This window comes from Cervus canadensis, chromosome 4 (assembly GCF_019320065.1).
Source record: "Cervus canadensis isolate Bull #8, Minnesota chromosome 4, ASM1932006v1, whole genome shotgun sequence".
In the NCBI taxonomy this organism is placed as follows: Eukaryota; Metazoa; Chordata; class Mammalia; order Artiodactyla; family Cervidae; genus Cervus; species Cervus canadensis.
In genome coordinates, this window is record NC_057389.1 from 90188886 (window position 1) to 90216628 (window position 27743).

The 27743-nt window shown below is 53.5% G+C and overlaps 1 protein-coding gene across 1 annotated transcript in view; it reads left to right on the forward strand.

Annotated features, from left to right (window-relative positions):
• FBN3 (fibrillin 3) overlaps positions 1-27743 on the forward strand; it is a 67997-nt gene that overhangs the window by 3310 nt on the left and 36944 nt on the right. The window contains 30 exon segments of the mRNA XM_043466443.1: positions 291-488; positions 600-725; positions 871-996; positions 5359-5511; positions 5621-5806; positions 6344-6487; positions 6558-6677; positions 6817-6942; positions 10863-10985; positions 11123-11398; positions 11631-11684; positions 13439-13564; positions 13657-13782; positions 15061-15180; positions 15299-15436; positions 15547-15597; positions 15866-15991; positions 17916-18017; positions 18020-18139; positions 18367-18492; positions 19222-19350; positions 20487-20612; positions 22062-22187; positions 22592-22714; positions 22885-23010; positions 24002-24127; positions 25722-25844; positions 26040-26162; positions 26599-26724; positions 26850-26972. Of these exon segments, the coding sequence (XP_043322378.1) occupies positions 291-488; positions 600-725; positions 871-996; positions 5359-5511; positions 5621-5806; positions 6344-6487; positions 6558-6677; positions 6817-6942; positions 10863-10985; positions 11123-11398; positions 11631-11684; positions 13439-13564; positions 13657-13782; positions 15061-15180; positions 15299-15436; positions 15547-15597; positions 15866-15991; positions 17916-18017; positions 18020-18139; positions 18367-18492; positions 19222-19350; positions 20487-20612; positions 22062-22187; positions 22592-22714; positions 22885-23010; positions 24002-24127; positions 25722-25844; positions 26040-26162; positions 26599-26724; positions 26850-26972 (3918 nt within the window).

Consider the following 27743-nt stretch of genomic DNA (forward strand, 5'->3'; position numbering starts at 1 on the left):
TCCTGGCTTCTGTTGGAGGTTGGTTGGACATTGCTCTGGAGAGAAAGGGTTTTGAAAGGTGAATAGGAGTTCATCAGGTAAGGGAAGGCAACAGTATGAGTAGAGGCTTGGGGTCAGGAGAAAAAAAACAAAACCTGGTGTGTTGGTGTAGGGAGGCTGGGAAGGTGGCCACAACAGTAGTCCAGGTGAGAGAAGTAGAGGCCTGTGCTGGGCCTGCTGGGATGGAAATGCAGAAGGCGATGGGGTGGGGGGCAGCCTGAGGCCAGCTGCCACATCCATCTGCCCTGCAGACTACCGGACAGGGCCCTGCTTTGGCCGAGTGGGCCCCGAGGGGTGCCAGCACCAGCTGACAGGCCTCCTCTGCACCAAGGCGCTCTGCTGTGCCACTGTGGGCCGGGCCTGGGGCTTCCCATGTGAGCTCTGCCCAGCTCAGCCACACCCCTGCCGCCGGGGCTTCATCCCCAATATTAACACGGGGGCCTGCCAAGGTAAGTAGAGAGGGCCAGCGCGTGAGGACAGAGGTCCTGGGAACCAGGGCTGAGTGGGAGCCCTTGGCAGCTTTGGTTTCCTCCTCTGACGGGCCTCTCATCCTCTTGCAGATGTGGATGAGTGCCAGGCTGTGCCAGGCCTGTGCCAGGGGGGCAGCTGTGTCAACACTGTGGGTTCCTTTGAGTGCCGCTGCCCCACTGGACACGGGCTCAGTGAGAACAGCGCCAAGTGTGAAGGTGGGTGACGGGGAGAGGTTCAAGGTGGGACCCCCTCTCTGCTGTGCTCTGAGTAGCTCAGTTTCCCCCTGCAGGGGGGAGGAGGAGGTGGGATAGGGCTGGTGGGGGCCCCTGCCTGGCGCTGACCCAGCATCGATCTGCATAGACGTGGATGAATGTCTCAGTGTGCCAGGCCTCTGCTCCGGCGGTGACTGCACCAACACAGTCGGGAGCTACGTGTGCACCTGTCCCCGTGGTTATGCCAGCAGCCTGGACGGCACTCGCTGCCTAGGTGAGCCAGGGCTCAGGGTAGGATGGGGGCTGAGTGGGCAGAGGCCAGGTAGGAGACAGACCCCTTGGCTCATCTGTCTCTGCAACCTTCTGGCCCTAGGGCTTCTCTAGCCTTTCGATTTCTATGTCCTTCTGTGTTTTTTGTACCCTGGTTTCCATCCCCTCAGAAATTCTGGCTCCTTATACTTTGGTCTTTATGCTCTCTTGACCCCAGTCTGCAAGCCCCTTTAGCCCCATCTCTAAGGCCTTTAGCTCTCTGGTCTCTTATCTTGGTCTCCTGGCTTCAGTGCATTCCCCCTCCCCCATTCCCCTCTACCTCTAGGACTCTGTCCTTCTGGCTTACTGGCTGGTTGTCATTCTTGCCTTCCTGGCCTCTGTTGCTATACCCCTCTGCCCCTCTAGCCCCCATCTCTATGCCCCTCTGCCCCTCTAGCCCCTATCTCTATGCCCCTCTGGTTCTCTATCCTCCATCCTCCATCTTTATGACCTTCTGCCCCTCTAGCCCCCATCTCTATGCCCTTCTGCCCCCTCTAGCCCCTCTAGCCCCTATCTCTATGCCCCTCTGGTTCTCTATCCTCCATCCTCCATCTTTATGACCTTCTGCCCATTGGCCTAACTGGCCCCAGTCTCTGTATCCCTCTTTCCACTCCTGAAGACTTTTTAAAGTACCCATCTTCCCCCACACCCCATGTTTGAGATAAACTGAGGCCCTGAGAGGGGAGGTTTGCTTGAGCCAAATCTACATGTAGACGAGACAGTTACCCACACCCAGCTCCCCAGAGCCCTCACGCTGCCGCCACGAAGGTGGCGTCCTCTGGTCCATGCCTCTCCCTGGATACCCACCCTCTTGTAACCCCCACACCCCACCTGGCTGCGGCAGGGGGATCCTTGGGCTCTCTCCCTGTCCTGCTGTCTTGATAAGCTGCTCGTTAGACTTTAGAGGCGGCTGACAGGGCTAGCCAGAAACACGTGTGATGGGGTATGGGCGGAGCCTGGGTTTGGTGAGGCAAGGTGGGCTTGGCAGGTCTCCAGCGCCACCTGGGCCCCTCAGGCTGGATTTCTACCAGGCAGGACCGAGAATGTGTTTGGTGTTCTGCCAGTGTACCGAGGTCACTGCCAGACCTATTTATTCCTCCACCTCTTGGGGCCATCTTGGCTGGCATGGTGACTAGCTCTAGGCACGTCCCCTGGACTGTGGGGCCTATCCCAGCTACTAAATAGCAGAGCCTAGATTTGAATCAAGGTCAAGTGTCCTCTGAAAATGGGCTTGCAATTCAGTCCTGTGTTCCGGGTGACCCAGGGCAAGTTCCTTAACCTCTCTGCTTTGCCTCAGCTGCCTTATGTGTGAAGTACTGGCAGTACTTACCCATTTTACTGTTCACTGACCCAGTCATGTCTGACTCTCTGCGGCCCCACGGACTGCAGCACACCAGGCTTCCCTGTCCTTCAGTATCTCCTGGAGTTTGCTTAGATTCATGTCCATTGAGTTAGTGATGCCATCCAACCATCTCATCCCCTGCCACCCCCTTCTCCTCCTGCCCTCAATCTTTCCCAGCATCAGGGTCTTTTCAAATGAGTCATCTCTTTGCTTCAGGAGGCCAAAGTATTGGAGCTTCAGCATCAGTCCTTCCAATGAATATTCAGGGCTGATTTCCTTTAGGATGGACTGGCTTGATCTCCTTGCAGTCCAAGGAACTCTCCAGAGTCTTCTCCAGCAGCACACCTCAAAAGTATATGGAGAGGGTTAAATACTATGGAGTGATTCACCCAGGGGTGGAAGTACGGGGTACTAAGTGCACATTCAGAAACACAGGGGAGCAGAGAAGTTGGGTTTGTAACCACGTAGCAGAGCCTGATCACAGTAGGTGCTTAAGAAGCAAAGGCAACATCATTTTTATTAAAATTCTTGCATTTTGTCGTGTCCTCCCTACTAGAGAGGCAGCTGCTTGGTCAGATCCCCTGGGGTACAGGAACCTGGCTTCCCATCCCAGCCTCACTCTCCAGCAGCTGTGTGACCTTGAACACGTCTGATGACTTCTTCTTGCCTGGGCAGGCACAGCCCTGTTAGAATGCCAGGGGTGATGCTGGAGTTGAAGAGCCCTGACTCACAGCTGGGGAACCTGGGGGTGCACCTGGGGAACCCTCCCGTCCCTGCCACCAGGTGCATGGGGGTGTGTCTGGGGAGGTAGAAATGCTAGTTGTTTTCTCAGCCTTGAGCAGCTCAGGGGTGGCTACAAGGGCCCTCCTGGCTGATGGAGGGGTTTTTCCACTGTGGGCCACTGGCTAACATTTGTGGGTTTTCAAACCTAAAAATATGCTCTTTTAGAGCATATCTGAGAAATCTGATCACCGAATAAAGCCATCAGACTTGAGGTCACAGTGGAAGTGTGTCCGTGGTTTTCGTAGCTGGGGAGCCTCTGCCTCAGTCTCCCCAGGGGCTGCAGCTGTCAGTCTGCCAGTCTGCTCCCCTGTTGTTCAGTCGCTCAGTTGTGTCTGGTTCTTTGAGACCTGATGGGCTGCAGCATGCCAGGCTTCCCTGTCCTTCACTATCTCCCAGAGTTTGCTCAAACTCATGTCTGTTGAGTCAGTGATGCCATCCAATCATCTCATCCTCTGTCGCCCCCTTCTGCTCCTACCCTCAATCTTTCCCAGCATCAGGGTCTTTTCCAGTTGAGTCAGTTCTTCGAATCAGGTGGCCAAAGTGTTGGAGCTTCAGCTTCAGCATCAGTCCTTTCAATGAATATTCAGCACTGATTTCCTTTACGATTGACTGGTTTGATCTCCTTGCAGTCCAAGGGACACTCAAGAGTCTTCTCTAACACCACAGTTCAAAAACATCAATTCTTTGGCATTCAGCCTTCTTTGTGGTCCAGCTGTCACATTTATATGACTTCTGGAAAAACCATAGCCTTGACTAGATGGACCTTTGTTGGCAAAGTAATGTCTCTGCTTTTTAATATGCTATCGAGGTTGGTCATAGCTTTTCTTCCAAGGAGCAAGCATCTTTTAATTTCATGGCTGCAGTCACCATCTGCAGTGATTTTGGAGCCCAAGAAAATAAAGTCTCTCACTGTTTTCATTGTTTCCCATCTATTTGCCATGAAGTGATGGGACCAGATGCCATGATCTTAGTTCTCTGAATGTTAAGTCTTAAGCCAGCTTTTTCACTCTCCTCTTTCACTTTCATCAAGAGGCTCTTTACTTCCTCTTCACTTTCTGCCGTAAGGGTGGTATCATCTGCATATCTGAGGTTATTGATATTTCTCCTGGCAATCTTGATTCCAGCTTGTGCTTCATCCAGCCTTGCATTTCACATTTTGTACTCTGCATATAATTTAAATAAGCAGTGACAATATACAGCCTTGACATACTCCTTTCCCAATTTGGAACCAGTCTGTTGTTCCATGTCTGGTTCTAACTGTTGCTATTTGATTTGCATATAGGTTTCTCTGGAGGCAGGTAAGGTGGCCTGGTATTCCCATCTCTTGAAGAATTTGCCACAGTTTGTTGTGATCCACACAGTCAAAGGCTTTGGTGTAGTCAATGAAGCAGAAGTAGATGTTTTTCTGGAATTCTCTTGCTTTTTCTATGATCCAACTCTGTCTAGGTTCATCATAGCTTTTGCTCCCCTGGTCCCTCTTCAAATTAAAAGCCTCTTGGGTTTCTGCAGAATGTCCAGGGCTGGTAAGCGAGGCCACCCAGCTACAGATCCCAGCATCTCTGTTTGAGAATCCAGCTTGACTTCCCATCGAGGCAACCCCTTGATCCTGGGGTCTTCCTCAATGTGGTTGAATATCCCAGGGAGCTTACTAACAATGCCAACATTTGGTATGGGACACTTTTGCTTGGCACGAGCCCAAACCTCCTTCTCTGGGGTAATTTGGAAATCTTGGTTTATTACCTCTTGGTTTAAACTTGGTTTAATCCTCTCAGCAAGGATTGGCCACATGCCAGATAGAGTGCCCTCTGCAACACTCTTCTGATGTGAGCGCTCTGAGCACCTCTGGTCCATGGATGGTGAAACTGAGGCGCAGAGAGGCAAGGAGGTCTGTCCTGAAGATGGTGCTGGTGGAGCTGGGATGTGAAGTCTGGTAACTGGTCCTCAGGGTTTCCCAGGTGACTCAGCAGTAAAGAATCTGCCTGCCTGCCAGTGCAGGAGATGCAGGTTCAATCCCTGACTGGGAAGATCCCCTGAAGGAGGGAATGGCTAGCACTCCAGTATTGTAGCCCGAAGAATCCCAGGGATAGAGGAGCCTGGTGGGCTACAGTCCATGGGGTCACAGAAGAGTCAGACATGACTGAACAGTGACTGAGCACACATGAATGGTCCTCCCCACTCCTCCCACCCTGCCCCCTGCTGCAGACCACCGTGCTGGCACTTGCTTCTCAGTGCTGATCGCAGGCCGCTGTGCGGGAGACCTCGCGGGCCACTACACCCACAGGCAGTGCTGCTGTGACAAGGGCAGGTGCTGGGCGGCTGGCCTGGCCCCTGAGCTGTGTCCTCCACGGGGCTCTGGTGAGTGGCTGGGGGTGCCTCCTGCCTTGCTCTACCCCAGAGCTTGGCCTGGGGGTTGGGGACCCAGGGGTACAACCGAGGCTTAACTTCCAATCCCACTCCCTTGCAGATGAGTCCCAGCGACTGTGTGCCCCGGGGCTCCCGCTCCTGCCCTCCTATCCGGGCCCCTTCCCCAGCCTCCCCGGCTTCAGATCCAGTGGCAGTGTGGGTCCTGGCCCAGGGCTGGCACGGCATAGCCCCCACGGCTCCAATGGTCGTGGGGTTCCCAGCCTGGGCCTTGGAGATGCCAGCATTGGTGAGGATTTGGGAGGAGGGGTCCATGACCCCTCCGGTGGAAATGGGGATCCAGGCCTCAGGGTCTGGACTGGGCTTTGGATTGGGGGTCATGGCCTGGGCAGTGGGGATGGGAGTACTGACAATGGTCTGGGGGTGGGGGCAGATTGGAGATCCCAGCCTCCAAGGCTAAGTTTGAGCTTTGGGTGAGGGTCTAGGGCTGGAATTGGAGAAGGAAATGGCAACCCACTGCAGTATTCTCGCCTGGAGAATCCCTTGGATAGAGGAACCTGATGGGCTACAGTCCAGGGGGTCGCTCAGAGTCAGAGATGACTGAAGTGACTTGGCACGCACACTAGGGCTGAAATGGGGGTCCGGGGTCTCAGGCAAGTGGAGGGTCTGAATTTAGGGCAGGACGCTGGGCTATAGTGGGAGAGCCTGGCCATAAGGGGTGGAGCCCCAGCCTCTGAGTGTGTGTCTGAACCCAGAGGCGAGGCCCAGACCCAGGGGCCCAGCCCTCGGTCAGGCACCTGCCCCTCTCCATCGGCCCCACACACAGGCACAGCCACACTAAACCAGACCATCGACATCTGCCGACACTTCACCAACCTGTGTCTCAACGGCCGCTGCCTGCCCACCCCTTCCAGCTACCGCTGCGAGTGTAACGTGGGCTACACGCAGGACGTCCGGGGGGAGTGCATTGGTGAGCGGTGGCTGGGCTGGGGGTGGGGGCGCACCCTGCCAGACTCGGGCTCAGCGTCCTCCGCCCGCAGATGTGGACGAATGTGCCAGCAGCCCCTGCCGCCACGGAGACTGCATCAACGCCCCCGGCTCCTACCGCTGTCGGTGTCATGAGGGTTTTCAGGCGACACTCACCAAGCAGGCGTGCCTGGGTATGGCCGTCCCTTAGAAGTGGGGGTGCCAGGGGGTCTAGCTGGTGGAGCCTGCATCTCTGACCCGAATTGGAGTCTGGGGGGGGGGCTGGGAGGACACCTGCTGACCGCCTGCCTGCCTTGCCCCCCCACCCCCCAGACATAGACGAATGCATCGCCAGCAGTGGCCTCTGCCATCACGGCCGCTGTGTGAACACGGAGGGCAGCTTCCAGTGTGTCTGCAACGCAGGCTTTGAGCTCAGCCCTGATGGCAAGAACTGTGTGGGTGAGTTGAGGGTGGGCGGGTGGGGAGGGGGCTTCTGGGCCCCAGTAGCTGCCTTTTAGTGCCTCCTTACCTCTTCTTAAAAAAGAAAAATATTTATTAATTTATTTGGCTGCACCAGATCTTAGTTGTGGCATGCAGGATCTTTAGTTGTGGCATTCGAACTCTTAGTTGAGGCATGTGGGATCAGTTCTCTGACCAGGGATCAAACCCAGGACCTCTGCATTGGGAGTTTGGAATCTTAGCCATGGGACCACCGAGGGAGTCCCTACCTTGCTTCTCGAATCTTGCCACTCCTGCTCCATCACTCCATCCTTTCTTTGGATGGATCCTCTGCTTCCCTTCCTGAGGCCAGCCAGCCCATCTGAGAGCCTTCTTGTGGTCTGTCCACTCTTACCCATGCCTTCATTCTCCCAGTCACTCTGTGACTCCCAGGAAGAGGCCTCTGGGGTAAGACTGTGCTGTCTGCTTCTGCCCCTGACACAGCCCTTCATCTGCTCCAGGAGAGGTGGGTCAGGACCATGGAGAGCTCCTTGGTCTCAGCTTCCCTGTGGGGTATAGGGGGTGACAACTAAACTCCCCACAGCTTACGGGGGCTGCTAGGGACCCCCTTTGTCCTCTTCTGTCACCCTGTCTGAGACCTGCCTTAATCTTCTCTCACTGGGAAGGATTTTTGTCCTTTCTGTATTCATTCTTTTTTTTTTTTAGTTTTTTTATTGAAGGATAATTGCTTTACAGAATTTTGTTGTTTTATTTTTTTTGCAGAGTGTTTACTTTTTATTATTAGATAGATTTAGAACGTTGATTATCACATTAGCTATTTTCTTAGCATTAACGTGAAGTACAGTAATTTATTTCCATGCATAAATTATTCTTTTTATTTATACTGTTTTTTATTAGCTAGATATCACCTACTGAAGTTAATTTTTATTTATTTATTTACTTTTGGCTGTGCTGGGTCTTCATCGCTGGGCACAGGCTTTCTCTAGTTGCGGTGAGCGGGGGCTGCTCTCCTTGCTCCGCAGGGGCTTCTCATTTCAGTGGTTTCTCCTGTGCTCTCCGTGGAGCACAGGCTCTAGGACGCACAGGCGTCTGTAGTTGCAGCACACGGGCTCAGGAGTCATGGCTCCAGGCTCCAGAGCGCAGGCTCAGCAGTTGTGCATGGGTTTAGTTGCTCTGCGGCACATGGGATCTTCCTGGACCAGGAATTGAACCTGTGTCTCCTGCATTGGCAGGCAGATTCTTCACCACTGAGCCATCAGGGAAACCCTGTACTGAAATTAATTTTGATTAATCCTAATGATTAATTCACTGTTTCACATTTTACCATCAGGTCTTTAATGTTGCCTTCAGATCTCTGCGTAGTCTATAACCAGTAAGAGATGATGAAATCATTAGTTTGGCCTTTTTAATTTTTTTCTCTTGGTACATATAAATTTTTTAATTGATTTTTTAAATGAAAGTATAGGTGATTTACAGTGTTGTGTTAATTTCAGATGTACAGCAGAGTTTCAGATTCTTTTTCTTTATAGGTTATAAAACACTGAGCATAGTTGCTTGTGCATTCATTCATTTTTAAAAACCCTTTTAGCATCTTTATAGATATATAATTCTCATACCATAAAAGTAGCCTTTTAAAGTGTACATTTCAATGGCTTTTAGTACAAGCATAACCACAGTCTAAGTTTAGAACCTCTTTATCACCTCCTCTGCATTAGCAGTCATTCCAGAATCATCTATCTTCCCTTCCCTCCCCCCCACCCCTCAGCAGTAGACTCGTCTACTTTCTGTCCCCATGGCTTTGCCTGTTCTGGGCATTTTGTATAAATGGAATCACGCACTCTATGGCCTTTTGTGACTGGCTTCTTTCACTGATGCATCACATTTTCAAGATCTGTCCATGTGTCAGACTGTCATTCCTTTTTATTGTCAAATGCCATTCCATTATATGAGCAGACAACATTTTGTTTCTACCAGCATCAGTTGCTGGCTCTTCGGGTTGTTTCCACTTTTGCTGTTATGGATAATGCCGCTGTGGAAATTCACATACACATTTAGGTGTGGACCTTTTATGTATTCATTATGTTTTTTCCCTCCCTATCTCCATTCCTCCCTCCCTCCCTTTCTTCCTTCTTCTTGCTTCAATCCTTTTTTATTCAACACTGTACTTTGGTAAACAAATCATTTCTGCACTGCACCGACTGCCTTCTTTTAAATTAAACTATTTTTAAAGAAAGGTTTCTGGAAAAAAATATTTATTTATTTGGCTGCATCAGGTCTAAGTTGTGTTGCATGGGATTTTCCTTGTAGCATGTGGGATCTTTTGATGCCGCAGGCAGGCTCTTGGCTCTGGTGCACGGGCTTCTCTCTAGTTGTGGCTCCAGAGCACGCAGGCTCAGTGGTTGTGGCACTCCAGCTTGGTTGCCCCACCGCAAGTGGGGTCTGAGTTCCCTGATCAGGGGTCTAACCAGAGTCCCTGCATTAGAAGGTGGATTCTTAACCACTGGACCACCAGGGAAGTCCCGAGACTATTTTTTTGTTAGCTGATGGTTTTTGCCCTTTCCTTTTTAAATGCAGCTGTGATTCACACAAGATAAATTTAAACATTTAAAAGTGAAAATCTCAGTAATTCCCAATGTTGCGCAACCACCTCTCTTTCTTTCTTTCTTTCTTTTTTTGCAGGAAGATAAACATAGCATTTTTAAAGGTTTTTAAAAATAACATTTATTTAAAAAAATAAAAAAATAAAAATAACATTTATTTCTTAAAAGTTAACACTTGCATAATAGGAAACCAAAAAACACAAGCAAAAAACTAAAGTCATCCATTAACACAAGCAGTTTACTGTTTGATGTGTCCTTCTAGGTCTCATTTGTGTATTTACACAACTAAGCATCCATTTTTATGTAATAAAGATCATACAGTTATGTATTAATAATAAATATCATGATGTGTGCAACAGCATTTTTAAGTGAACAATTTGGTGGCATTTAGGATATTTCCAGTGTCATGCAACCACCATCTCATTTTTCAATTCTTTTTTGCATTTTTAAGAATTATGGCACAATTACACAGTGTAAAATTGACCAGTTTAACCCTTTTTTTCCATGACAGTTTATTATAAATACTGAATATGTTCCCTGTGCTATACAATAGGACCTTGTTTATCTATTTTATGTATAGTAGTTTGTATCTTACCCTTTTTAAGGGGACAAGTTGGTGGCATTTTTGTTCATGCGTAATTTCATGCAACCACTACCTCATTTTTTCAATTTTTTTTTTTGCATTTTTTTTATCTTGGCGAAATATACATAACTTTTTAATTTTTTTGGATGCTCTAGATTTTCATTGCTGCTCACAGGCTTTCTCTAGTTGCGGTGCATGAGCTTCTCATTACAGAGCATAGGCTTTAGGCACTCAGGCTTCAATAGTTATGGCACATGTGCTTGGTTGCCCCTTGGCACATGGGATCTTGGACCAGCGATAGAACCTGAGTTCCCTGCATTGGCAGGTGGATTCTTTACCACTGAGCCACCAGGGAAGTCCCTACATAACATGTTTATCATCTTAACCATTTTTAAACGAACAGTTTGGAAGCATTTAGTGAGATATTGTGCAGCCACCACCTGACTTATTTAAAGGACTTTGAACAACTATTCATGGAGCACCTGTGTGTGCCAGGATGGAAGATGCAGATATGAGCTAGTGGTCCCAGTTGGCCCCAGGGGAGTTCACAGTCCTGCAACCTAATACCCATGCCAAACTAGTCTCTGACAGCCACGTCTCATCCTATCAGGCTCCCACAGGCACGGGAGCTGCCCCTGGAAACATGAGGGCCGGGCTGGTCTCCCTGGCAGGACTGGCCCAATGAAAGAGTGGGTGCCAGGACCCTGTTGGGACCCCGCCTCTCCTGGTGTCCCCAGACCACAACGAGTGTGCAACTACCACCATGTGTGCCAATGGAGTGTGCCTGAACGAGGACGGGAGCTTCACGTGTCTCTGCAAACCCGGCTTCCTGCTGGCACCCGGTGGCCGCCACTGTGTGGGTGAGAAACTGCAGGCTGGACCACAGGGGAACCCATGGGGATGGGGAAGAAGAGGCGAGGGGAGGTGGCAAGGGCGGGTGTGGCATGGGGATGGGGTGGCTGGGACCTGTCGCAGTCTCCCCCCACGACCCCTGCAGACATCGATGAGTGCCAGACACCGGGCATCTGCATGAACGGTCACTGCACCAACACCGAGGGCTCCTTCCACTGCCGCTGCCTCGGGGGGCTTGCGGTGGGTGCCGACGGCCGAGTGTGCGTGGACACCCACGTGCGCAGCACGTGCTACGGGCCCCTCGACCAGGGCTCCTGTGCCCGCCCCTTCCCCGGTGCCTTCACCAAATCTGAGTGCTGCTGTGCAAGCCCGGCCCATGGGTTTGGGGAGCCCTGCCAGCCGTGTCCCCCCAAGAACTCTGGTAAGGGCTTCAGCTGCCCCGCCCCCATGAACGTTCCATGGCCCCCATGGCTCCCATGGGGTGGGGTGGATGTCTCTCCCCCAAGAAGAGACAGAGGAAAACTGTTCTTCCCACTGGAGCAGGCATCTTAGTCCCAGACCCTTGCCCAGCCCCAAGGGGCCACGTCTTGGGCATGGCTTGGCTTCAGCAATGGCCAATGACCGCCCCTCTCTCCCTGTTCCTGCCACCGCAGCTGAGTTCCAGGCCCTATGCAGCAGCGGTCTTGGCATCACCACGGATGGCAGAGGTGAGCGGGGTGGGGCTGGGACCAAGGGTCAGGGACATGGTTGGCAACCTGGCCAGGTCACTGGGTTCCAGAAAGTATCACAGGCTGGCGGGGGTGGGGGTCATTCTCCCATAGCTCTGGAGGCTAAATGTCCCAGATCAAAGTGTGAGCAGGGGTGACCCCTTCGGAGGCTGTGAGAAAGAGTCTGTCTCACACCTCTCTCAGCTTCTGGCACTTAGCTGTTAATCCTTGCCTGGTCGAAGCATCTCCCTGATCTCTGCCTTCATCCTTTTTTTTTTTTTTTTTTAAATTTACAATGGTTCTGGTGTACAACAAAGTGATTCAGACACTATATATATATGATACATATACTTTTCAGTATATATATATATACACACACACAGTTTTCAGATTTTTTGCCCTTATAGGTTATTATAAAATACTGAGTTTAATTCTCGTGCTATACAGTAGGCCCTTGTCTGTTTTCTGTTTTATATAGGGTAGTGTATATATGTTAGGGACTTCTTCCCAGGTGGCTCAGTGGTAAGGAATCAGTGCAGGAGTCATAGCAGATGTGGGTTTGATCCCTGCGTTGGGAAGATCCCCTGGAGCAAGGCATGGCAACCCACTCCAGTACTCGTGCCTGGAGAATCCCAAGGACAGAGGAGCCTGGAGGGCTACAGTCCATGGGGTCGCAGAGTCAGACACTGCTGAGCACACATGTAGGCACGTATATATGTTAATCCCAAACTCGTCTGCCTTCCTCTTGACACAGGGCTCACCCTGTGTGTCTGCACCCAGACCTCCACTCTTATAAGGATACAATCATATTAGAATGGACTGTATGTCCATCTCCAAATAAAGTCACGTGCTGAGGTGATCCTGGGGATGAGGACTCCCACCTATGACACCATCCCTTCCTGTTATAGCCTTCCTGCCTGAGCAACAAATAAAAGGATTTAGGATACAGCCAGGTTTCCCATCCCCCACTGGGCCATGGGGGCAGGACAGATGTCCAGCGCCCCTCCCTCAGTTAAAGGGACAGATTCTGGAGCCAAATGCCTGGGTTTAAATCCCAGCCAGCATTCTTTTTTTTTTTTTTTTTTCCTTTTTTGACATATGTGGCTGCCTATTTCCCCCTGCCCCTTTGTGCCATGAGGCTTAGGGGATCTCAGTTCCCCAACCAGGAATTGAACCCAGGCCATGGCAGTGAAAGTACTGATTCCTAACCGCTAGACCACCAGGGAACTCTCCAGGCCCTACTGTTTACTGATTGAATACTGATCAAGTTACTTCCCATCTCTGTGCCTCTTTTTCTGTAAAGTGGATATACTAGTAGGTCCCATTTCAGGGATGTTGTGAGGACCAAATGAGTTAATATACTCGGTACAAAATGGTAAGCATCTTATAACATTAGTGATTATGATCGCACTTTAAAAGAAATTATGTTGCTGATGTAATAATGTCTGTTCCATGAGTTCCACACCTGTTCCCCCAGGTGCCATTTGGCAATGTCTGGACAAATATTGGGGACGGTGCTCTTGGCATCTCATGGGTAGACGCTGGGGATGTTATTCAACATTGCATGGGTTCCCCGCCCCCCTCCGACTCCACAAAGCAAAGAGTGATCCAGCTCCAAATATCCACAGTGCTGAGAAACCCTGGTTTCCAGGGAAAGGAGGCAGGGTCTAGGTTGGAGCTCTGGCCCCGGAGGACCTGGCTTCTGGAGCCTCCAGGGAGCTGGGGCAGCTGCTGATGCCGTCTTCCTGCTGCAGACATCAATGAATGTGCCCTCGACCCTGACGTCTGTGCCAACGGCATGTGTGAGAACCTGCGGGGCAGCTACCGCTGCGTCTGCAACCTGGGCTACGAGGCAGTCGCGGATGGCAGGGAGTGCACTGGTGAGTGTGCCGGGTGAGTGGACGGGTGGAGGGGGTGTCACCCCCACTGCACACCCCTCACTCTGCTCTCCGGTCCCATCCCCGCCCTGCAGATGTGGACGAGTGCGCCCTCAACAGCCTCCTGTGTGACAACGGGCGGTGCCGGAACAGCCCGGGCAGCTATAGCTGCTCCTGCCCCCAGGGCTTCAGCTTCCGGCCAGACACGGAGACCTGTGAAGGTACAGGGTCCTGGGGGCACGCAGACACGTGCACACATAAGTACTTATGCACACTGCATGCTCTGGGCACACACATGCTGCCAGACGCATGCATACCTGCATTCACCCGCACAGACATGCTCAAAGGCATACAAATATTCACACTCAGTCTCACAGTTACACTCTTAGGTACACACTCACACATAACCACATTCACACTTATTCTCACTGATGCAAAGAGCTGACTCGTTGGAAAATACCCTGATGCTAGGAAAGATTGAGGGCCTGAAGAGGAAAGGGCAACACAGGATGAGATGATTGGATGGCATCACTGACTCAATGGACATGAGTCTGAGCAAACTCCAGGAGATGGTGAAGGACAGGGAAGCCTGGCATGCTGCAGTCCATGGGCCCACAAGGAGTTGGACATGACTAAGTGACTGAACAATTCTCACTCTTTACACATATGCTCATAACCAGAGTTACACCCTCAAAAGCACACCCTTATGCAGACACTCTGACATTCACACACTTGATGATCACTTGATTACACACACCAGTACTCACACAAAACAGATTTACACACCCATATTCACACTCATAGTCACAGTCCCACACATCATACACTCTCATGTGCACACTCTCAAAGACACGTGTGTGTCCACATTTTTACCCCTCGCACACTTAGGCTCACAGCCACACACACACACACTTATATGTGCAGATACCACATACCCACACAGTTGTGCATTCACACACTTATATATACTCACACACAGGAGTATGTGCCCACCCGGCCTCACACACACTTGGTTGCAATGACCTTGTTCATTACAGACCCCTGGGCCCTCACAGACACCTGCAGGAGCGCGCGCACACACAAACAAACACAAACACACACACAGTTAAGCGCAAGCCTCCGGCGGACTGCCCCCGCCCCCCCCCAAACCAGGTCTCCCCCGCTCTGGGTTTTCCTCCCGCCTCTCACCGTCGGCCTCTCTTGTGCCATGACTGACCCTCGCAGGGCCGCCGTTCCCCACCGTGCCTGCCCCTGTACACTTTCACCCGTGCGGGCTCTCGGGATCCTGCGTGTCGGCGTGCACACGCAGGTGCACTGCGCAATTTAAGGCAAACACGCTCCTCTGCGCCTGCCCAGTCCGTTCCCGCGCCTTCTGGCCGCCTGCGCCCCCTGCCGTTGGACTTTGGCAGCGGCGGAGGGGAGGGGCATCAGGTCGCGTGCGGCTCCAGTTCCTGCAGCTCAGGGACCTGATGGGGGTCGGGGGCGGGTTGTTTTTGTAGACATCGACGAGTGCCTGTCCAACCCGTGTGTGAATGGCGTGTGCCGCAACCTGGCCGGCTCCTATGCCTGCGAGTGCGCCCCCGGCAGCCGCCTTGGACCTTCTGGCACCGTGTGCCTAGGTGAGAGGCCCCGCGGAGCAGCCGGGACGCAGACGCCCGCCCAGGGGAAGTCTGGGTCTCCGCGGGTTAGTGTGCAGGTGTGGGCCTGCCAGATGAGCCCGCCGGCCTCTCCCCACAGACAGCACCAAAGGCACCTGCTGGCTGAAGATCCAGGATGGCCGCTGCGAGGCCAACCTGCACGGGGCCACCCTGCGTTCCGAGTGCTGCGCCACGCTCGGCGCGGCCTGGGGGAGCCCCTGCGAACGCTGTGACATGGGTAATGCCCTGGGGGCCGGCTCTGGGGGCTCTCTGGCCATTGAGAGAACCGTGGGGGTGCCAGGTCCCCTGGATCCGGGTGGAGAGAATGACTCCTCTCCCCAATCACAGACCCCGCCTGTGCCCGAGGCTTCGCCCGCGTGAAGGGGCTCAGCTGCGAAGGTAACTCCCAACCCTGTGCCCTTCACCGCCACTCCCCCACCACCACCACCAAGAGCAGGCAAGTGTCATGGTGGCTGCCTAAGGCCCTCTCTGAAGTCATTGGAGATCTCCCTCCTTGGTATCCGGGTCTTCCCTGCAATCCCCCAGCCCAGGAGGCTGGCACTGCCTCTTCCCACCTCCCCAAGAACCACGTGGTATCCTGAGCCCTTAGGGAGCCAGCTCGCTGGGAGCCTCCACCTCTCACTTCTCCTTGCTTTCTGCTGCCTAGATGTGAATGAGTGTGAGGTCTTCCCTGGCGTCTGTCCCAATGGGCGCTGCATCAACACCGCGGGCTCCTTCCGCTGCGAGTGTTCAGAGGGCATGATACTGGACACCTCCGGCCGGCTGTGCATAGGTGAGTGTGGGCCTGCAGGGTCCGGTGTAGGGCCTGCCTCCACTCCCAACAGCCCTTCCTAGGGACAGGTGGGGTCTTGGGGGTCCTCTTGGACTCTGCCCACCACCTTGCTCATGTGTCTCCAAAGACATTTGTTTTTTGGAGGGGTTGGATCCACTTAATCAACGACCCTTCTAATGAAGCTCATTGCAAATGGTACAATCTTGTGAAATGTTACCTGCCACCTTGGTATATTCTTTCTTGCTACCAAAGAAGGTTTACAGGAGGTGGATTTGAGCACGAGACACCTACCTCTATCATGAATGGTAATTCATGCCCGCAACCCTTCCCCAGGGTCCAGGGCTCAAACCCTTACCCTGAATGGCTTGCCCTCAGGCTCAAAGGCTCTGATATATTTCCCCCCTTCAAGGAGCGCTTCTTGCTTTACACCATCAACATCTTGAATAGGACATTTCTTGTGCAAAAGCATCCACCAGCCAGCAGGTAGGGCTCTGCATTCTATCAGTTTTTCCTCCCATAGTAACATTAACCCATTAGTGGCCTCCTCAGTGGCACCATGGAGCCTGGTCAACAGAAGGCAGACGGGCCCTGATGACTCTTTTCAACTTTGATTTCCTTCTAAACTGAGCTTCAGGTGTGCATCAGGTCTTCTTGCTGATCCCAGAATGTGACCAAGGAAAGAAAGTAGCCAAGTAAAGAAAAAATAAAAACATTGCTGAATTCACAGCCAGGTGAAATGCTGTCTGAGCAGCCCTGGACCAAGGCATTGGGTACCCAGAACTTAAGATGGGTCCCGGTGTGTCATGGCACTTCTGTTTATCTTTATTTTTTCTAAAGATTCTGTAACAGGGTCTCATTCTCAAATGGATCCACTTAAACATGTGTTCCTTTTGCAAGGAGTGAAAAATTGTCCTAGTCTAGGGATCAGCCAGTTGTTTCTGCAAAGGGCCAGAGAGTAAATATTTTCAGCTTTAGGGGCCTCACAATCTGTTGCAGCTACTCAGCTCTACTGTGTAGGACAGAAATAAATGAATGTAACTGTATATCAATAAAACTTTATTTACAGAAACGGGCAACTGGCACCCTGGACCGTAGTTAACCAACCCCAGTCTTAGACCATCGTGTCTGGTATTGAGGAAGCCTTATCCATTGCCAGATTATTCTAAGGAGGTTTTACAAATTAAACACACACACTATGGAGCCAGGTGGCCTGGTTTGAATCTCTCTCTACCTCTTACTGTGTGGCCTCAGGCCAGCTATCTAACCCATCTCTGCCTCAGTTTTCTTGCCTGTAAAATGGGCATGATGATAACCATTTTCCTCTTGGTGTTATTTTAAAGACTACATGGGTTGATGAGCTTAGAACAGTGCCCAGCACATAGCAAGCAGCTAGCAGTGCAAGTTATTATTAAAATGTAACTTTGGGGGACTGCCCTGGTGGCCTAGTGGTTAAGACTTTGTGTTCCAATCCAGGGGGTACAGGTTCCTTCCCTGGTCCGGGAGCTAAGACCCCCCATTCCTCTCGGCCAAAAAGCCAAAACATGGAACAGAAGCAATATTGTAACAAATTCAATAAAGACTTTAAAAATGGTCCACATCAAAAAAAAAATCTTTAAAAAATTTTTGTTTTAAAAAAATGTAACTGTTGGGTTATACCCTTATTCCAGTGTAACTGTTGGGAATTCCCTGTGGTTCAGTGGTTAAGACTCAGCTGTTTTTACTGCCAGTGCCCTGGGTTTGATCCCTGGTCAGGGAACTAAGATCCCACAAGCCCTGAAGTGTGGGGAAAAAAAAGTCACTTGGAGGACATGGAGTGTCAGCTGAGGAATTCAGTCTCCGCACTGGGGAGGAAGTTTCGGATGACATTGCCTGTCCTGGCAGCGAGTGTGGCAGGGGCGGGACCGGTGACCACCCCTCCTTGCAGACATGCGCCTGGAGCTTTGTTTCCTGCGTTGGGAGGAGGACGAGTGTGGGGCTGCCCTGCTGGGCAAGTACCGGATGGACGTCTGCTGCTGCACCCTGGGGGCGCGTGGGGCACCGCATGCGAGGCGTGCCCTGAGCCCGAGTCCCCGGCTTTCACCAGCCTGTGTCCCCGGGGGCTGGGCTTTGCCAGCCGGGACTTCCTGTCAGGCCGTCCTTTCTATAAAGGTGCGTTTGGGTTTGGGGAGCCGGAGGCTCCCCAAGAGGGCAGAGGGCAGAGCGTGGGCAGAGGCCTGGAGGTGGGAAGCAGATTTAGGAGAGACCAGATATCTGTGATCAGAGGGGTGAACGCTCAGGAGGCAGGGGACTCGGGGACATGGAGCAGTGTGATGTTTTGTACTGCAGTAGCGTGATGTTTGTACTGTTTTGTGATGTTTTGTACTCCCATGCTGCAGATGTGAACGAGTGCAAAGCCTTCCCTGGGCTGTGTGCCCACGGCACCTGCCGCAACACCGTGGGCAGCTTCCGTTGCTCCTGTGCGGGAGGCTTCGCCCTGGATGCCCAGGAAAGGAACTGCACAGGTACGTACCTGCCTCTGCCTCAGGTGCCTGCAGGGACGGGGGGCCACAAACTAGAGGCACCTAAAAGGCAAGAACTGGCCTTGTTCTGCCTGCCTGCCTGCTATGTGACCCAGGGCAGCTCAATACCCTTTCTGGGCCTCCAGGATCCTGGCTATAAAAGGAGGGGCTGGCAAAAGGTGGCACTAGTGGTAAAGAACCCTCCTGCTAATGCAGGAGACATAAGAGACATGAGTTCGATCCCTGAGCCAGGAAGATCCCCTGGAGAAGGGCATGGCAACCTACTCCATTATTCTCACCTGGAGAATCCCATGGACAGAGGAGTCTGGCGGGCTACGGTCCATAGGATTGGAAAGAGTCAGACATGAATGAAGCAACTTGGCATGGCAAAAGTGACCTCCAGCAACTTCCCTGGTAGTCCTTTGGCTAAGACTCCGTGCTTCCAATGCACGGGGCCTGGGTTTGATCCCTGGTCAGGGAACTAGATCCCACATACCTCAACTGAAAGGTCCTGCATGCCTCAACTAAGACCCAATGCAGCAAGTACGTAAATTGATTAAAAGAAAAGTGACCTCCAGGGGCCTGTGGGCTGGAAGGAAATCCCCTGCTCTCATCTGGGGGTGCAGTCACAGCACCTCCATTTCCCTGGCTCTGTTCGGCGCCTTGGGGCTCCCCTGCGGCCTTGAGTGTCTGCAGACATGGAGGCCTGGCCCACGTCCACTGTCTCCACAGACATCGACGAGTGCCGCATCTCCCCTGACCTCTGTGGCCAGGGCACCTGTGTCAACACCCCAGGCAGCTTCGAGTGCAAGTGTCTCCACGGCTACGAGAGTGGCTTCATGCTGATGAAGAGCTGCATGGGTAGGCAGCCACCCCAGGGCAGGGTGGTGCCCGCGGGTCTCGGGGCTGAGCCGGGGAGTGGGGTGGGGGGACATTGCTGTGCCGGATGTGGGTGGAGGGGGCAGGAGTGGAGAGAAGCCATGACCCAGCTGGGACACGGCAGGTGTGGGTATCGTCCCCGAAGACTGCCAGACACTGGGTCTGGCATTCAGATGAGAAGCATGGGGACCAAGATTTGGGCAGGTTCTCTCAGGGTGGGGGTAGCATGAGAAGAGGAGAGGGCCCTGGAAAGAGGAGCCTCTTCCCTTTTCATTTTTCTCATTCATTCAGTGAATGTTTCACATGCATCTACTCGGGGGAACTATGGAGAACTCGGATACAGGGGGCCATTTCCTTGGAGCTCAGGCCCTAGTAGGATAAAACAAATCCCTAGACAAACAGAAAATAAAGAGCCACTGTCAGAAGCACTTGAAAGGGCTATATGGTACAGTGTGAGCTGAGAACCCTAGGGATGTATCCCATTCTGTGGGGCCAAGAGAGCGGGAGTAATTGTGGTGAAGAAGGGCTGAAGAGTTGTGTGGAGAAAGGACAGTGTGTGCAAAGGCCCTGGGGTGGATGTGAGGGATGGAAGGAGCTGCTGTGGAGAGGAGGGAAGGTGGAAAGGGGGAACAGTGTGTGCAAAGGCTCTGGGGTGGGCCTGAGGGGTGGAAGAAGCTGTTGTGGGGAGGGGGGAAGGCGAAGGGGGAAACAGTGTGTGCAAAGGCCCTGAGGTTGACATGAGGGATGGGAGGAAGCCCCTGAGGCTGGAGTGGGAGGAAGGGGCTGAGATGAGTAGTGAGGCCCCTGGTTCTGTGAACTAATGCCCGGTGGGGCAGGGTCTGGCCTTCCCCCGTCTCTTCTGGGGTGGGGAGGAGGCCCCTCAGGGCCTCCTTTAGCTCCAGGAATGTCAGCCTATGTCCCTGAAAACTCTGAGAATTCCAGCTTCCCTCCCATTCTGACTCCCCTGGCTCATCCACACCCCAGGACTCCAGACCCTCTCGGCCTCAGCCAGGGCGACAGGGTTGGGGGATGGGGGCAACAGCGGGGAGCTTCCATGAGCCCCATCACACCAACCTGGGTCAGCATCTCACACCTCCTCTCTCTCTCCACACGCCCAGATGTGGATGAGTGTGCCCGGGATCCGCTGCTGTGCCGGGGAGGCACCTGTAGGAACACAGATGGGAGCTATGAGTGCCAGTGTCCCCCGGGACATGCGCTGGCAGCCGAGGGCACTGCCTGCGAAGGTGAGTGTGGCTCGCAAGAGGGAGAGGGTGTGTGTTTGTGCATCTCCCTGAGTGCATACTTGTGTATTTGTGTGCATGCGTCAGGTATTGGGAGAGCACACTTGTGTGTCTTTCTGTGTGAAAATGGAAAATCGAGCCTGTGAGTGTGGGTCAGTGTGGACCCATGTGAAGTCTCACTTGTGTGGTTGTGAGATGGAAGGAGTGTGTACTTGTGTGTCTGTGTGAGCATGCAGGTGTGTTTCTGGGAATGCGTCTGTCCAAGAGTGAGTGTGTACCAGTGTTTGTGTGAGTCTGTGAGTGTGTGTCTACACAAGGATGATTGTTCTTAGGTAAGGCGATGGGAGCGGTTATTTGTGTGTCTACATAAGCTTGTGAGAGAGTGTGTGTCTAAGTGTGGGCATGTGTTTGCACACAGGTGGGTGTGTTTGGGGAGGGGGCTGTGTGCATATAGGTATGTCTGTTGAGCGTGTGTTTGTATGTGTGTACACAGGGGTTGGGGCTTTCCCAGTGGCTCAGCGGTTAAGAATCTGCCTGCAGTACAGGAGACAGAGGAGATGCAGGTTTGCTCCCTGGGTCGTGAAGATCCCGTGGAGGAGGGCATGGCAACCCACTCCAGTATTCTTGCCTGGAGAATCCCATGGACAGAGGATCCTGATGGGCTGCAGTCCGTGGGGTTGCAAAGAGTCAGACACGACTGAAGTGACTTAGTACACATGCTCACAAAGGTTGTCGTGTCTACCTGAGTGGAAAAGAAAATGTGACACAAGGACAGATCCAATGTAATGCAAGGTGTGCAGATGTGTTTATGAGTGGGTGTGAGGCGTGTTTGTGAGTCTGAGTGTGCGTCTGGCTGTGCAGATGTGTGTCTCCTGAGGGTGATTGTGTTTGCATGCAAAGGAGCGTTAGGGTGTGCTGCTGTGTGAGCTGTGTGCCTGTGGCTGTGCGGATCAGGTTGTGGGTCTGTCTGCTGAGGGGGAGTGTGTATCAAGGGTGTGTTTTTGGTGTCTTGTGAGTGTGCAGCTGGGGGGATGTGTGGATCGGGGTGAGGTGCGCATTTGTACTGCGCTTCCCCAGTGGCTCAGCGGTAGAGAATCCGCCTGCAATGCAGGAGACATAAGAGACACAAGTTCAATCTCTGGGTCAGGAAGATCCCCTAGAGGAGGGCATGGCAACCCACTCCAGTATTTTTGCCTGGAGAATCCCATGGACAGCGGAGTCTGGAGGGCTGTAGTCCATGGGGTCGAAAAGAGTCAAATAGGACTGAAACAACTTCACGCACGTGTTTGTACCAGGGTGAGATGTAGACTCACACCCATGGGGGGCCATAGATGCAAGAGTGTGAGTGCATTACTGTGCATGCATGTGTCCCAGGGGCTGGGCACAGGCCCATCCTCTCCTGGGGCCCCTCTACCACGTGCTGCCCTTACCAGCCACCTGTTTCCCCCGCAGATGTGGACGAGTGCTCCCTGAGTGACGGCCTGTGTCCGCACGGCCAGTGTGTCAACGTCATCGGTGCCTTCCAGTGCTCCTGCCATGCGGGCTTCCAGAGCACGCCTGACCGCCAAGGCTGCGTGGGTGAGACCGCGCCCGCCCCCAGCCCCAGCGTCGGCCCCCACCGCCACTGCAGTCTCTCCTGGCCTCAGTCTGAAACCCTGCCCCTGCCCTTGACCACCCCCGCCGCACCCCGCTACAGTCAGCCCCCTGCTTGAAGTGCCTCCGCCAGGTCCTCACCTCGCCCAGCCTCCCGCTTCCACCTTGCCCCGCCTCCCATCACGTCCTACCTCCTGCCACACCCTCACTAAGCCCCGCCTCCCACCTTGCCACACTCCTGCCACGCCCCCACCTCGCCCTACGTCACCCTGCCTCCTGCCACGCCCCCACCTTGCCCCGCCTCCTGCCTTGTCACGCCTCCGTCACGCCCCCCACCTCACCTTGCCTTACTTCCGGCGGTGCCCCCTACCTCTCCCTGCCTCCTGCAGATGTGGACGAATGCCGCACCAGGAACGGTGGTTGCCATGTCCACTGTGTTAACACCAAGGGCAGCTACCAGTGCGGCTGCGGACCTGGCTACTCTCTGATGCCCGATGGGAGGGCGTGTGAAGGTGGGTGGGTGCGGCCCCCTCCCTCCGGCCTGGGATGTGGGAACCCACCTGGCCCGGTCCAAATGAAGCCAGCCACACCCTAGCCAGGCCACTGACCCCGCAGACGTGTCCCTGGGGTTCCCCCTCTGTCCCTTCCCACCTGGAGTCCGACCCCTACCCTGGTCCCCCAGATGTGGACGAATGTGAGCAGAATCCGGACATCTGTGACGGGGGCCAGTGCACCAACATGCCAGGGGGTCACCGCTGCCTCTGCTATGACGGCTTTGTGGCCACGCTGGACATGAGGATGTGTGTAGGTGAGGAGCTGGGACTACATACAGGTGGAGGAGGCAGCTTCACTTCACCCACCAGGCCTTCCACAAGGAGACAGGTGGGCGACACAGACACTAGTCCCGTTCCCGGAACACGCGGGCAGGGGAGATGCAGGTTTGTTCCTGGTGGTCTGCTCCTGGCCACCTGCACCCCGAGGCCCTGCACCGAGACCTGCGGGATCTTCTTCACATCAGCAGAGACTCCCCGAGCCTTGTTCTTTAGAATACACTTATTAAACACCCACTGTGTACCCAGCGCATACAGCCGGGTGCGTGCCCGGCTTTGGGTGTCACCTTATAAGATCACCATAGGCCAGGGGCTTTGTGCAGAGGAAGGTGTGTGAGATACAAAGGCGCTGTGTTCTCTGAGCCCTGCTTCGGGACCTTGTCTCTGTCGTCTCTGCCAGGGTCACTGTCGTCTTCTGGTGGGGGCTGGTTGGCACAGGCCCTGGGGAGCAGATGTGGATTGGTGACCCCATTAGGGCAGAGCTGGGGCCAGAGTACAAGGATGTAAGAAATGGAGCCCTCCCAGGGAGGTGTGTCCAGCTCAGGGCAGCTTAAGCATTCCAGATCTCAGGAATCTTAGGAAACACTGAACAAAAGGGGCTTGGGACCAAGATAAGTAGAAAATGCTGCCTCCTCCATCCCTTCGTGCAGATCCACATTGGCAATAAAGGCTCTGAAAAGGCCTTCAGGCCTTAGCTTTAGCTTAGCATCCTCTTAATGTATTGGTGTAAAATCTTTTTGGGAATGTATGTCCGATGTGTTCCATGGAATATGAACTATAGAATGTTGACTGAGTTCTCGCAGCTGCCCAGGGGTGGAATAGGGGGAGCTCTGCCCAGAAGTAGAATTAGGAGAGCTCCCTACCCTTGAAGATGGGCAAAAAGAACCTGGACACAGGGGACCCAAGTGGCAGGGCACGCAGCCATGCTGCTGTACCCCACCCTCACCTGCTTCTCCTGTCACCCCCTAGACGTGGACGAGTGTGACCTGAACCCCCGCATCTGCCTCCATGGGGTCTGCGAGAACACGAGGGGCTCCTTTGTCTGCCACTGCCAGCTGGGTTACGTCGTCAGGAAGGGGGCCGTGGGCTGCTCCGGTGAGCTGGTGGTCAGTGGAGCAGACGCAGGGGGTGCCCCGAGGGACCAGCTCAGGGTCTGTGGGGTCCACCCCATCCCTTGGGGCAGAGCAAGGCCAGACCTCATTCTTACACGTTTCCACTGGTGGGCCCTCGCGTTGAAGCAAAAATAGGATCTGATCACGTGCCCATGGGGCTCCCTTGACAGCTCTGCGGGGGGGCACTCTGGATCCCTCAGCAACCACAGCAGTTCCCAAGGCGTGCAAGCCTGATGCTTTTAAGTGTCACAGCAATGAACATTCAAACATGTCAGTCATTCATGACCACAGACCTGGTGCCTCAGAACCACAGATGTCTCCTCTCTATAGAACAGATCTGGAGGGCAGAGTCTGAGATCATGGTGTCAGAAGGGTTGGTTCCTTCTCAGGGGCCCAGAGGGAGAACTGGCCCATTCCTCTCTCCTCACCTCTGGTGTTGGCCACGATCCTTGAACGCATCACTCCAGTCTCCATGTCTGTCATCACGGGGTGTTCTTCTCTCTGCGTCCGAATTTCCCTCTTCTTATGAGATCACCGGTCATTGCATTTAGGACCCCCTGTGATCCAGAAGGACCTCATTTTAATTTGGTTACATTTACAAAGACCTGCTTTCCAAAAAAGGTCACATCCAGAGGTTCTGAGAGTCAGGACTGAAACTTGCTTTCTTGGGGCGGAGAACACAATTCTATTTGCCATCATTATGTAGTTATTTCAATGCATACTAGAAGCAAACATTAGGAAACAGAGCATCCAAACCATGATTTCGTAGAGATTGTTGTTACACGTTTTTCTTCTAAAGTACATTCGTGTAAGTAAAGATGGGAGACAGCGTAAAGAAACTTTTAGCGAGGGCTTCCCTGGTGGTCTAGTGGCTAAGACTATGTCCTGGCTCCCAGTGCAGGGGACCCAGATTCAATCCCTGGTCAGGGAACTAGATCCCACATGCTGCAACTAAGAGTTCGCATGCCACAACTAAAACCTGGTGCAGTCAAATAAAACATTTTTTCTTACAAAGGAAAAGCTTACAGGGAATGGTAGCTCACTTAGGTGGTTTATGAACATTGCAGAGATGATAAGGCTGATGCAAAATTGGCTGAGGGTTAGACACACTGGTTTAGAAGGAAATCCTGCTTTAGAGGGAGAGTGTATTCATTAAGACCGAGACTTTTTTTTTTTTTTGGCTGTGCCATGTTAGTTCCCCAACCAGGGATTGAACCCAAGCCCTTCAGTGAAAGCCAGGAATCCTAATCAAGGACAGTTCCTCTTATTGTCTACCCTGAGTCTCTCACGCTGCCATTTCAGACCATTTCTGGGGCATGCTGGGAGTCATGCCCTGTTGGGTTTGGGGGTTTTCCTTTTGGGCTCTGGGTGAGGGTGGAAGCTCCTGCAGTGGTGAAGGGGCATTTCTGGGCCCAGTCCTACCCTAGGGAAGGTCTTTTCTCCTGCTCCTGCCCTGAGTCTCCCTACTCTGTACCTGAAGGCCTGTTTCTACTAGGCCCAGGCCTCTTAGGGGGTCCTCTGTCCTCCACCCCATCTCCTGGCCCTGCCCTCCTATGCCTGGATCCCTCTTCTCTCAGATGTAGATGAATGTCAGCTTGGGGGACACAGCTGTGACAGTCATGCCTTCTGCCTCAACACCCCTGGGAGTTTCAGCTGCAGCTGCCAGCCAGGCTGGGTTGGGGATGGCTTTGAATGCCGTGGTAAGTGTCTGGGGGCCAGAGGTCCGGGCAGAGAAGTGGAGGTGGGTGGGGTGAGTGGACAGGCTACAGCCGGGCAGAGGTGGCTGGGCTCAGGCATGTTCATGGGGGAGGGTCAGTGTTGGGATTTGGAGGGTCTGCCTCCCCACAGCCCCCCATCGCACACACCTGGGGGACCCTGGGTTCCGTCTCCTGCAGACCTGGATGAATGTGCCTCCGAGGAGCATGGGTGCAGCCCGAGAGCTGACTGCCTCAACGCCCCTGGCTCCTACCACTGTGCCTGCCGCCTGGGCTTCTCTGGGGATGGCTTCTTCTGTGAAGGTGAGGTCGGGGCATGGGATGGGAGGGCTGGAGGGGTCCAGAAAGGACAGCCAAGGACCGATCCACTCACTGCTCTGTGGATGCCAGAAAGGATGTACCTTTAGCCCTTGGGGCCAGAGGCCAGGCCCTGAGTCCCTTAAGGGCAGTCTTCTCCACTGGACTCCAAATGCATAGGGTTTACTGGGTATGGGAACAGGAATACTTGCTTTCTGTTGGCCCTCCACCCCAGATTGTGAGCGACCATGTCCCCTGTCCTCTCCCTGGCCCTGACTCAATCACCTGCCCAGTGAGTCGGGGTCTGAGTCCCCCCAGGCTACTTGCCAACTCCCTGGAACTCCAGGTGACAGTGAAGGGTTCAAGTGATCAGGGCCGCCTGCCCCCACCATGTGGGTCCTCACCGGCTGACCACCAGCCCCCCGCCTCTGACTCCCCTTAGACAGGGACGAGTGTGCAGAGAACGTGACCCTTTGCGAGAACGGGCAGTGTCTCAATGTCCCCGGCGGGTACCGCTGCGAGTGCGAGATGGGCTTCAGCCCCACCGAGGACCAGCATGCCTGCCAGGGTGAGGTCTGGGGCGGCCGGGGTGCGGGCAGAGCAGGGGGTCCCTGGAGTCGCTGGCGCGTGCTGGGGACAGCTGGAGCGAGATGCTGGCCAGGCTGTGCTCACCTGGGCTCCGCTCCTCCTCAGATGTGGATGAGTGTGTCCTCGGGAACATTTGTGTGTTCGGGAGCTGTGAGAACCTGCCGGGGATGTTCCGCTGTATCTGCGATGAGGGCTATGAGCTGGACCGCAGTGGTGGCAACTGCACAGGTGTGAGGTCCACAGGGTTTGGGGTGGCAGGCTCGTTCCATCAATTCCCTCAGATCTCTTCTCACATGTCCTCTACAGAGTGGAGGGAGTCCTTGTCTGACCCCATCTCCAATAGTGCCCCTCCCCATTAACCTTCATCATCATCATCATTTATCATCCCCCAAATAAATGCAGTGAATCAGGGAGACTTCGCTGGCAGTCCAGTCATTAAGATTCCGCGCTTCCACTGCAGGGGGCACAAGTTCTGTCCCTGGTTGGGGAACTAAGATCTCGCATCCTGCATGCCATGCAACCAAAAGAAAAAAAGGATGTTGTAAATCAATGAAGTCGAGCTCCCTCCACCGCAACCATCAAAATGGTCTCCCACCTGTCTATCCCAAGTGGGGTTCAGCAGACTTTCAATGAAGGGCCAGCCAGTAAATATTTTCAGTTTTCGGCCATACAGTCTTTGCCCTGTAGCTTGGAAACAGACATAGGTGATAAGTGAATGAAAGGCTGTGCTTGTGTACCAGTAAAATTTTATTTACACAAACAGATAGGGGGCTGGATTTGACCCACAAGTTGTAGTCTGCCAGCCCCTGGCTTGAAACATGTCCTCAATATCGGGTTTTTGTATGTTAGCTCATGAACTCTGCTGGCAAAGGCAAACCTCCAGGCCAAGTAGAAAAGAGCAGGGGAAGGCAGGGGCTTGCCTGGGACAGGCTACTGTCCCATCAGGCTTTCTTCCCAGGGGCCTTGTCCCTAAGACCGGCCCCCAGCAGCCAGGTATTC